A 12,257-nucleotide genomic window follows, 5' to 3' on the forward strand; every position below is an offset into this window, starting at 1 on the left:
CACTGCTTAGCATGTTCCTTGCTTACCTGGGTGACACTGATTCCAGCTTCAGCTATTACCCTATGGGGCCACCTGGTTTTTTTTGTTTTTCCATACTCACTGTTCCAGTGTCTTGCAGACTGTGTGTAGGGTGTTTTTAGCTTTCTGTAGACTATGCAGGACATTATGAAATATCCCATGAGACTGCAGAGATGGTTTTCACTGTATTGCAGAATTACGTGGCTGCAGTAGCTGAAAAGATTTCTGTTAAGAACAAAATAGCAAGCCAGATGCATCCTCTCTTTGTAGATGGAGAGGAAATATAAGACAGCAGAGAACAGCTATACGTATTACCCCCTTACAAAAATAGAGGAAGTACTACACAGTAAGTGGTAAAATGAAGCTTACTAGCAAATTACCTTTCACTTCATCTCACAGTGTAATTGAAGCATAAAAAAGAAATAAATTCTAGTCACCTTTAAATAGTAAATGCCAATTTCATACCTGATGAGAGTCCTGAAACATAACAGTAACTTTATTGTGGAATGGACTCCAAACAAATGCATGGCGTGCAGAGAAAAATCTTAGTTAATGAATCCCCAGTAGGAGCTGTAACAAAACATCTGCTATTAATATCTAACATGTGGCAGAGGGGTGAGATCTTACATTCTGTAAGACCTAATCAAAGATGCTTTCTAATGTTTGTTTTTTGAACCAAAATGGAGGAATGGGCCTGTTCCTTTATAATGTATTTTATTAGTATTAGTTCAGAAATATACAGACCAAAGAATATATCCACTTCTAGCATGCAGAACCACTGTGGAAGGAAAATATGAACAAAAGTGGGCCTTCACAGAAGGTGATACATTGTAAAGATTCACTGGATTTTAATCATTTTTCACTGCTTTGATAGTAGAAAATCGGCACCAGTCCAGAATCCAGGGATTAGAATAAGTGGGAAGCACTAGAGTGGAAAGAAGATAACTAGGCTAGGGTAAGGCATTCATAAAATCTTCTTTATTAGCAACCAGCACTTTTGCTAATTTAAGGGATATGAAAATCTGTAAAGTTAATGGGAGCTTGGCAGCAGCTAGATGTCTTCACTGAAAAGCTAGTTTTAGGAAAACCAAAAAGTATCACTAATAAAGAGCCTGTTCAGCTTACATTGAGCTCTACAAAATCTAGAACAGGAATGAAAGAAACCACAGGTCTAATAAATAATGTTGCATTTTTAGCTGAGAAAGTGGCTTCAATTCTTAGACATCATGAAGAGTTAGTATTGTGAAGAAAAAGTCTTATGTTTGAGAGCAAGTTGGGAAAAAAAGGGTTTCAATGTTCCAGCTGAGCCAAAAAGTCTAGCAATACACCATTTCTCTGGAGCTAAACAGCATTAGAATGTGTTCTGCACATCAACTTTCCAGATAAAATGCATTAAAATCGTTGAAAAGGATTTTAAAAATCTCAAAATAAGAACTACAATACTAAGGGCTGCAGTCACACCCAATGAAAAGCATTTACACATTTAAAACGTGAAATGAAGTGTCTGGAAGTCTTTCCAGTACATTATGAGCTATTTGCAGAGTGACCCAGCAGCCACTGCCTAGTTTTCATTTGTGGCAGTTTCACCCATCTATCTTCTCACTACAGTAAAAGTTTGATCTTCCTGCTTAAGTAACAAACCTGAGGGAAAATACTGTGCTATTCTTGTGGCAGTCCACTAAAACTGATTGTGTATACAGCAGTACAGCAGTTGTGAAGAAAGTCTTTAGAGATCCCATGCTTGGTGTGAGAAGCCAGAAAACTGCTGGTCTTTTTGGTAAAAACGCCTTTGGAAAGAGGTCAGCCCCACTGAATTCTATTTTTTCCATCACTATGTACAACTAAAAGCTTGTAAGAACAAAAAAAAGGTATATTCTGTTTTCTTAAGTTATTTCAGTGCCTCTGCTTTCAGGTAACACTTTCTGTTTCTTGTCTGCTTTCAGAGACATTTCTGGTAACTAAGCACTAACACACAATATATGAGAAAGACAGATGCAAGACTTGACATTATATATGGGATAGAAATTACTGAAGATACTGAGTTGTTCTCCTATGGTTTCACATCCATCTTCAAGCATGGTAGTTGCTTCATACAACATTATGCAAGCTTGACAGACATACTCTGAAATCTCTTCAGTCTGTTAGCAGCAGCCACCACATAAAAATGTTTCTGTGAACAAAACAGAGTGGTCTGAGTGTGAGTATAACTGAGGAAAAGGACTTTTTCTTTCTAGATTTTCCCTCAGCAAAAAAAGACTATCTATCTACCGAAAGGTCCTCATGGAGGTTGAACATGTTAAGTTGCTAAGTTGAACATGAGTCAGCAGCATGCCATTGCCATAAAGGTAGCTAATGGTGCCCCAGGTTGCACTGTTTAATGTGAGCAGCTCAAAGAAGTTGATCCTCAACAATGGTGAAACCACAGCTGTAGTACTGTGTCCAGTTCTGGGCTCCACATTAGAGAAGAGACCTAAAACCTGAGAGTCTAATAAATGGCCCATAAGATGGGTAAGGGACTGGAGTCTCTCCTATGAGGACAACATGAGAGATCTGAGACTGCTCTGCTTGGAAGAAAGCTCAAAGGAATCTTATCAATATATATAAATATTTGAAAGGAAAGGTGCAAAAAGGATGTAGCCAGGCTCTTTTCAGTGTTGACAAAAGAGGCAACTGGCAACATACTGAGACAGCAGGTTCTATCTGAACATCAGGAATCCTTTTCAATTGTAAGAGTGAGTAAGCAATAGAACACGTTGCACAGAGGGGGTGCCTCTCTCCTTCAGGTTACTAAAAAGCCACCTATATGTGGTCCTGCTTGAGCAAAAGGGGTGGACATGAGGTCCCTGCCAACATCAGCCATTCTGTGATTCTGGGAAAACTGAGTACAGGGTCAGAAAACAATCACTGTCTAAGCCACAGGTAAATCAGCTCACTTAAAGCAAGAAACGGTCTTTCTACAGCTCCCAAAGTCTTAGTTTCATATGCTATGACAACAGCCCTCCTTCACAGAAATGCCAAATAAAATCAAAGAGAAGCCTGAGGAAAGGCTGATCAGCTTTCAGTACTTGCCTTCACACTGCAGGGAACATGGTTACGTATGGGTATAGCATGGTTCCCTATGTAACATGCACTGGCTGCAGCACTTCAGCCTTGGTATACAGGGCCCAGTGCAAAGCAAAAAAATGATCTGCCACTAGTTGAATTCTAAGAATCCTCAAGGATGATACTGGAATCTTGCCAGCAGGAGGTAACGTAATGCTTTGTACTGAGAAACCTCTGATTACTGCAGAACGTACGAGTCACAGTGTCATGTCTTAGATGGCACGTTTTTTTACAACACAAATGCATAAGAGTGAAACAGCTCGAGTCAGAGTTGAGAAGGTATAAGATTCAACTTGATAAGGAATTACAAGTCTCCAGTGACAGGACAGAAGATGGATCTGAGTTTTCTTAGCATTTCCTCCATTGCTTATTTGTAAAAGGTGACTATGTCAATTATTTACAAACCAACAAACATACGACTGGAATCTATCACTTCCTTCTTCAGTCACAATTTACTTCTGAAAAGTCTTGGGCTTATCAGAAAGGTTCTGAGAATTTTTCCTGATGTCTTTAAGCCTATTTTTTTTTTTCCTGTCCCAGACTTCCATTCTCTGCAGTGGGAAACAAAACTGGCTTTCATTGTATCCCATCACAACCGTTGTCAATGCAAAAATGTCTCCATTAAAAGAAGAAAAAAAAAAAATTGGAGTGAGCTAAATAGCATTTGAAGCCTCTGAACTTGTAAAGAAAAAAAATACAGAACTTCAAATAACAAACTGAAGAATTCCTAAACTCATGTTTACAATAATTTAGTAAAACTGAGCCAATATTCAGAAAAGCAGAACCTGCCTGGGTTGAGCTGATTTTCCCCCTGGAAGATTTTCCAGGCTAATTACCTTCCATTTTCTTTGAGCTATGTAACTTTGCAGCAACAACTGGGACTTCAGGCGAAGCTTGAACCTCTTGGCTTTGGCAGGCAGGTTGTTTAACCACTCATGCTTCAAACACTGTGTTGCACTCATCCGGCAGCTGCAAGGAAAAAAACAGAAGTACCATGTAAACACAGCCACCCCTCTTGCCATTTTCTCTGAATCTCAGGCTCCTCAATCTACAGATTACATAAATGCTTCCCTTAAATAAACCAATGCAAGTGAGTGGAAAGGCTTCTTGAGATGCTATTCATTCCAGTGCATAGAGTCCTAACAACATCCTGCACTCTCCAGTGTAAGGAATGAGTGGTGTGAAAAGTTGCTGGCAGGGTGTGCAGTGGGTTGATTGTCCGGTGTTCAACTATTCTATTTTACCTTGTTTGGATTTTGTTCTGAAGAAGCAGCTGTACAGGTTCATCGGTTATGTATAATTTTGTTATGCAAATCAAGAGCCACTGAAAGAATCACTGCATGAAGAAAAACTGTTGTGGTGCCATCTACCTGTCCTGAGAGTGCAGGCTTATTCTGTGCCTCATATTTAAAAAGCACAAACATCCCTTCTTCCTAAGCTTAGGTACAGATAAATATAACATTATTCTCAGACATTCAACAATGGCCCCAAACATGAAAACCTGCCCAAAAACCTTGAGAAATAGAGAAAATCTTGTGAGGGAGGCAGGGAGACAAGATTTTAAAGTAAGTTCGATTTGCATTTTTTAAAAACAAACCCTATGACTTCTGGCTCAAAATGTAATAAAGTATTATAACCAATTTGTCTGATTTAGGTAATGATCTGGAAGACGGTAATATTCTAAGCACTCCTTGAAATACCCCTCGAATATTGCCCTCTGCTTTTCTGTGTGCATTATTTCCTGTTTTGATTAGTTTTGTATCATCACTCAGCAAGAGAAAACTATTTTCTATCCACCCTACCCCAGCCCCATAGCCATTTTCTGACATCAATGTCACTCTCATTCTTCTGTTGTTTCATACATACAATCACTTTTTATTTTACTTCATCCCAAAATGAGAAACCAACATGCAGAGGTAAGTCCTAAATGCTTCTTAATAGCTACCAAATGCACTTAGACCACTTCAGAAGAAAACTATGCACATTTTCACAGCTGTAGCTTCTATTCATCCTCCGTATACTCAATAAACTTCTTTTTTCCCCCCCACAATTTACGACAAGGCTTGTAAGAATTCAAAGTAACAAACGAAATAGCTTTTATGCAGAGAAGGAATATTAAAGACAGATTTCTACACAGCAAATCCTTCCAGACTTCCTCTCTTCTGCCTTAAGGAACTGTCCAGTAAGCACAGAACAGCAAAAGAAAATGTCATATAATAACTTCTCAATGTTGACTGTAATTCAAACAGTGGGCTAGAAGGAAATAAACACTATTAGGTGCTACACTGTTCTCATGATCAGAGAAGGAGGTACCTTTTCTCTTTCACAAGTAGTCTGGAAATAAAATCTTTTGCTTCCTCTGACAGCTGTTCAAAAGCTTCTGCATCAAAATCCCAGTTGCAATTGACTACATAATTCATCGTCTCCGCATCAGTTTCTCCCAGGAATGGGGACAAGCCACTAAGCCTTAATAAATAAATACATACATAAAATTTAAAAAACAATTTTAAAAAGCGAAGTGGGAGATAAACAGTTACATGCAAGATGAATTTCTTCTCCCTTGAATCTTCTGTTCTATGGTTCTGGCCAATTTTTCAAGAGGAAGAGTTCTGAGACATGGGGGTCCTACCTGTCAGTCCCTGCCAAGAACTGTATTGTTAGTGTTACTGCTCAGCAGCTCACTCAGCTAAGTCAGAGCACACCATTATTGGATCTCTAATAAAATAAATTCAGCAGGAGTCTCAGTACATATTTCAGTGCTTTCCCAACTAGAAGAGCTAGGAGGGTTCAAGAGCTTTCCTAAATCAAAGCCTATAACCAAGGTTGGCTCAAATTACACTGGTTTCTGAACAGCATATTGTTTTCAATTAGCCTCCAGCCTCAGATTTATTGTTTCAGCAATTCATTATTTCATTCAGTTACTTTTTGGCTAACAAATTTAAACCATTTATTCCGTTCACAGAAAGCATTTGTGAAGAATTCTGAGACGCTGAGTCAGCTCACCAGAGCCTTCCACAGCCATCCCTGCCTTCAACAGAAAAAAAGTCTTATTTTGTGATGTGATCTGTGGCCCAGCACTTAATGTTGATTCCTCTGGGCAGATGCAGACCAAGTCCAAGCTAATAAAATTATCAGACTGCAAGTTTGAAAATTAATCTAAATCTTCAATAAATAAAAATCTTCAATCCAATAAAAATGGAAATTCTGAAATGTTTTGGGCCACTTTTCCAAGGAATCACAATATGATCCACTTGGACTTGATAAATAAGGTGGGGTAAAGGAGAAGAATGTTTACATACTTATCTAAAGGCCTATTTGTTCTTCAGAGACTTAACACCAACTGTGAGGTACCTTCACATTGAAGGGCTGCAGCTCACTGTTTGCTTTTAACAGCATGAATTAGGAGTTCCATTCTGATGGGCTCGCTGCCTGCCACGCTCCTGTACCGCAGACACCCTCCACTGCTCTGTTCTCATAGAGCCTTTGGTGCCACTGCCATGACCTCTCATACTCACAACATGTACGTGATGACGCCTACGCTCCACATGTCTGTTGGGTAGGAAACAAAGTCATAGTTCACCACTTCGGGAGCCAAGAACTCTGGAGTTCCAAAGTTAACCTTCAATTTTTCTCGAGGTTTGTACCTTTAACAGAAAGAAACAGACATCAATGCTGAGGCAGGCCAGGGGAACAAATACCTCATCTCTAGAAATCAAAGCATGGTACAAAAAAAAAAAAAAAAAAACCAACAAAAAAAAACTAGCATAGCAGTCTCCAAGCCAACCAGGACAGCATTAAGGTCTTGAAGACCTTAATTAAAAGTCTTTTTTCAGATCTTGAAAACTAAGGAGTGAATTCTGCTGTGACTGCAGGTATAAGACAATCAGTTTTCCACTTGTCTGAGTAAAAACAGAAAAAAAGACCAAGAGCAATAAAATCTGCACAGACCTCTGTCAGGGAATGAGAGAAGCTATGCTTTCTGCCAGGTTCCACCTTTCCAGCAGATGTTGTCCAACATAAACCAAACAAACCTGTTTCCATTAAAAAGGGTTTGGAGAGCATTTGCTTCCCTATGCTCAGCTACGTCTTAGGTTAAAGGTCTGTACAGCAGACTTGAGGAAAATGTAACTGCAAAAGTGGGATTCTCTGAACAGGATTATTTGGGCTTAGTAACATGTAAAACACAGATCTGAATAGGGAGAAAATGATTCAATTTTATTGCTTAAAAATTAAGTGTACAGACACTGAACCAGTAATAAGTTTCACTGACGCCAGTGGGAGTTACATCTAAGTACACAGACAGAAAGCAATTAAAGCATTGCTTTTATATCTCAGCTTCTTGGAAGATTTTGTTTTAAACTCTACTTAAGTAAAAAAATTACATCTTTACCCTCCATTTCATAAATAAATTAATCTCAGTGCATCCATCTGTTTTCATAAATACTTCTAAAACAAGAGTCCTTGGATAGACACCAGGATATGATACATACGTACATGCTGGCACGTATATGCATGCATATACCAGGTCCTGACTTAACAAAATCCTCAAAGGGTTTAGAAAAAAAAAAGAAAAAAAAAAGAAATGTTTTTATAGTTACACCAACAGGAGTCAATTCTTTCAATTCTGAGGATCTGACTCATGTTCCCACAGCTTTCCTCAAACACACAAAGCAAGCAAAGTAAGAGCACAGTGAAAAGCCTCTATTTCTCTGAGGGCTTTATGTTTCACATGAGATGTGTTCATGGAGTCCCTAGAGTAAAAGCTTTAGAAGGGGAATCATTTTGAAACAATTAGAACAGCTGTATATCTTTATTCAACAGAAACCCTACTTGAAAAAGCAATTAGATAATTAACGCACACAGCAGAACTCATGCCAGCAGCAGCACAGTATTTAGCTCATTCACATATCAGAATCACCTCAGAGCCAGCAAATGTATAAAAAAAATATAATAAGAACTACCAGCAGCATATTTCGATGGGATTTTTTTTTTAATTAATTCATAACAGAACCCTTACCTCCTTGCGAATCCAAAGTCAATAATTTTTATCTGGTTCCCTGTGTGATTTACACATAATATGTTTTCAGGCTACAAAAAGACAAGAGTATTTTCAGTTAAACATGACTAATACACAAATTTAGTAAGAATAAGAAAAATATCTCAGAGATTTTAGAATCTTTAGGATGACTCTTTTCCTTCTTCTTACTAGAGATAAGGATTTGGCTGACACATAAGTTAGAGAAAGGTTTGGTTTTGGATCTCCTGTAAGGAAGTTTAACTTCCACTCCAGTACAACACTATTCCTGTACTGAATATAAATAGATTTTGAAATGAAAAGCACCTGCTTCATGAACAACAACAGAGTCAGGTCTAATGGTTATGGTTTACTCCTGAATTTATGAAAGTGATTCCACGAAAGTCACAAGAAACATATCAGATGCACCCTCTGTTTTGTTCACAAAAGCAGAGGAAAAAGTTTCCTTCGTTTTGTTTTTGCTACTATTCTCCATTTATTTGCTAGTTTTCTTTTCCCTAACATGACTGTTTTTCAAAGGAGAGAGTGAGTTTCCAAAGTCAGAACTGCAGAGCTGCCTGTAGGCCAACCAGGACTACTATCATCTGAGTAAGGCACTGTATGAACAAGGAAAATGATGTGGCCTGTTTTCAGCCACATCAGTTAAGGAATCACACAGTTCAGATGCAGGCAGTAAAAGGAACAATAGGAAGAAGATGGAAAAGATGTTTGGATACAATTATAAGTGCAGGAAGAATGAAGACTGGAAGCATTTCTAAGCATTTCTGTCCGAAGATGTTTTGGGGTTGGTTTCTTTTGTTTATTTTTGAAGAAGAACAGAAGGTCACTGTTTAATGTCACACAATGAAAAGTTTCTGATTTAACAGCAAAAAAAAAAAAAAAATTACAGAAGTGCATTATTCCATTATTATAAGTAAGCTACTAAGTAGACACTGAAAAAAACCATCTCTGGAACTTCATTCACTGTGGCTATTGAATTAAGGAAGCCTATTTCTTTATGAGATTAATGAAATAAGAAATAATAGCAATTACAGCCTCTAGTGGTGTAAACCATCACTCATGGATATCACTGACCTTCAGATCTAAATGGAGAATATAATGCTGGTGCAAGTAATGGACTCCTTCACAGATTTGTTTGGTAAATAAGATTGCATCCAACTCTGTTAGACTGTAGTTTTCATCCGTGATCCGGTCAAATAATTCACCACCATCCAGACTAAAATTTTAACAGATAAGCATTAAAAACACCAAAATTCCTCATTAATTTCATTTATTTCCACATTGGAAACTCAGTTTCTAATTTAGCACAGGTCCTAACAACACAACCAGCATGTATCACACCTGCAGACTAAATGACTTTAAGAAACTTATTTTTGTGTGTGAAATTAAGCATCACTTTAGAGTGCCTTCCACACTGGAAGACTTATTGCTAACATTTGGGAGGAAGCAGCAGGGGAGAATCAAAGCCTAAATTCAAAGCCACACAATCTGAAGACAAAATGGGGACCTGGAAAACCTATAGAATGTACCGAAGTATCTATTATTATCTCCCTGTTAGCTTTGGGAAATTAACTCTTCAACCTATACAATGCGTTCAACTTCTAAACTGAAAGCCATATTACTTGAGCTGACAACTGAAACCAATCCTGCACAAAAAAAAGATAGAACATTATGTCAGACACACAGATCTGACAAGGTTTTGCAGGGTAAAAATTACAATTATTTAAATGAAAGAGTAGAATGTAGACATTTTAAAATGTCTTTTTTTTTTTTTTTTTTGCTATTTTGTTTCCTTTTTTCTTTCACATCAACAACAATTCAACAATTCATTTTGTAATGGAAACTCAGTTTGAAAAACAAACAAACAAACAAACCAATAGCCATACTTTAAGTAATCTCCCTCGTGTCATTTCCGTACTCTGTATTCTCACTTTACTTCTTATCTGAGGTTTTACTTACCCCCTACTGTAGTTTGGTAGCTAGGGACAGCGACGCCTCAACGTTAAACTCAAATGAAAAATGAACCATAGCAAAATTATTTCATTAATAGTCTTGTAATTAGCTCCATATGCTTGAAGATAACTACCTTCCTTAGCATCTGCTTAAACTGCAATCTTGCAGTGTATGTATTTTTTAATGTGAAGATATTGCCTTTAAAATATGTAGCTTCCACTCTCATAGGCTCAAAAGCCACTCAAGCCTTTTTCATATCTCAGAGTTATTGTTCTCCTTTTCTTTTAGTAACCAAAGCAAACCCAAATTCCAACAGTTCCTGAAATCATTTAGACTTACTATTCCATGATCAAAGTTATATTATTTTTGGCTTCAAAGGCATCATAAAGCTGGATCAAATTCACATGATTTAATTGGTTCATGATGTTAATTTCATTTTTCACATCCTCCTGAAAAATAAATAAATAAATAAATTTTAAAAAAAGAGCAAATATGCTCCTTAAACTCCAATATATTTGAATACAATAATTTTTAACCCTGCAGCAGCTGTATGACAGGTTTCATGTGAACAAATGGCTTAATCACAAACACTGGAAATGACCAACAGTCACATGAAGCCCAAGCTACTACTTTAACAGACAAGTTCTAATATTTGGTACTATGCAATGAGAAATTGACTCCTACAAGGAGGTTCAGTGACATGGCGTTAAAATGAATGCAATTCACATGGTTTACAGCATGCACTCATTTAGGCTCACAGGAACATAGTTACCTTTTCTTTTGCTCCTTTCACTTTAATGACTTTGGCTGCCAAATTGAGACCAGTTGAGACTTCTGTGCACTTATGAACTTGCCCAAAACGCCCCCTGTTGACAACAAACGAAAGACAGGAAAATAACACAGCTCACTGCAGAAATTTTTCAAACTATTCTTATCATTGATTAAAAATAGCCCAGTACAAAGTGAACAGAATCAGGTGGCCAGCAGCATCAATCTCCTCTTTCTCTCAGCTTATGAAGGATTAGTTTTATCTTTCCAGCCAGTTGTTCAATGCTTACATTAAAATATTATGCCCCTTCGTATTACTACATTTCACTGTGGTATGATGACCTGATGATATTCTTTTTCAGTTCTGTAACTGTACCCATTTGCTGTCCTTCAGTGATGTGTCAGTGGACATATTAACAAGGATATTTCTGTCTTGATCTCATAACTTTTAAAATGCCTAACACCAGTAACTGTACCCTCTCCACAAACCACATTTCTTGCATGGTGTAAATTCTCCCCCATGTCACCCAGATACATTAATGCCCCTTGGGATGATTCCTAAACATCATTTTCTCTGCTATTGCATCATCAGGCCTACACTTAAGCCATATTCATACTTGAATTAGTCTGTAAATAAAACCTTCTTGTTAGATAAGTATACAAAATACAAAGGCTGAAACAGCTGTAGATTTTCCTCGAGTCAAAACTAAATGCGAGGTCAACATGATTACAATTTTTTCCCTTAGTTTTCTTTAAGGGAAAGTTCAATGTGAAATAAAGATTTTGGAAGCTGTCTGACCCCTAACGGGCTCTGCTGACTTCAAATGCTCTGAATCTGACTGGAAATTATGGATTTTTGTCAGGACTCCAGCTGTAGCCAAAATTATTACAGCAAATGCAAATAGTATCCAAGAGCACAGTCAGGAGCCTGAAAATGGAACTGAGGCAGAAGCCAGTAATCTAAGGGACTTAGAGGTGCACCTCAGACTGGTTCCTAAGAGGGCAACTATAGTAGCCCAGGAAGTCTGGAGGATGAAGAGATGAACAATCTGACATGCTATCTGCATACTCTCTCCTTGCTTTTCTATTGTAGGCCAAATTTACTCTCTTCTTGCTGTACCAGAGAAAACCAACTTCCTCAAAGCTTAAAGGACTAAAAATGGTAGAGAAAGTGATGTTATCAAAATAGAGGGGAAAGTATTCATAACATACATGAAAAATAGTCACAGTAGATACATTTGAATCCCCTTTTGCTCCACACAGAACCGTAAATTAAAGAAATAAGCTGATATTCATCACTCTCCATGCTTTTGGGAGTGAGTGAGCATTTTGATCCACTAAGCAACTGCTCTGGCTGCAGCAGGCTTGCACATACCTCACC

At 37.7% G+C, this 12,257-nt stretch overlaps 1 protein-coding gene across 5 annotated transcripts in view; it reads right to left on the reverse strand.

The window, feature by feature from the left end:
• Positions 1–487: 487 nt before the first annotated feature.
• The window catches only part of MYLK3 (myosin light chain kinase 3), a 38,696-nt gene continuing 26,926 nt past the window's right edge, over positions 488–12,257 (reverse strand). For all 5 annotated transcript variants that reach the window (XM_052685610.1, XM_052685608.1, XM_052685607.1 and 2 more), the window contains 8 exons: positions 10,881–10,974; positions 10,448–10,557; positions 9,230–9,371; positions 8,138–8,208; positions 6,636–6,764; positions 5,434–5,586; positions 3,957–4,089; positions 488–2,188 (listed from right to left, as the gene is read on the reverse strand). In XM_052685610.1, coding sequence (XP_052541570.1) covers positions 2,117–2,188; positions 3,957–4,089; positions 5,434–5,586; positions 6,636–6,764; positions 8,138–8,208; positions 9,230–9,371; positions 10,448–10,557; positions 10,881–10,974 — 904 coding nt within the window. In that variant the 3' untranslated portion in view covers positions 488–2,116. The remainder of the gene's footprint in view (positions 2,189–3,956; positions 4,090–5,433; positions 5,587–6,635; positions 6,765–8,137; positions 8,209–9,229; positions 9,372–10,447; positions 10,558–10,880; positions 10,975–12,257) is intronic.

Source organism: Tympanuchus pallidicinctus, unplaced genomic scaffold (assembly GCF_026119805.1).
Source record: "Tympanuchus pallidicinctus isolate F22 unplaced genomic scaffold, pur_lepc_1.0 scaffold22, whole genome shotgun sequence".
In the NCBI taxonomy this organism is placed as follows: Eukaryota; Metazoa; Chordata; class Aves; order Galliformes; family Phasianidae; genus Tympanuchus; species Tympanuchus pallidicinctus.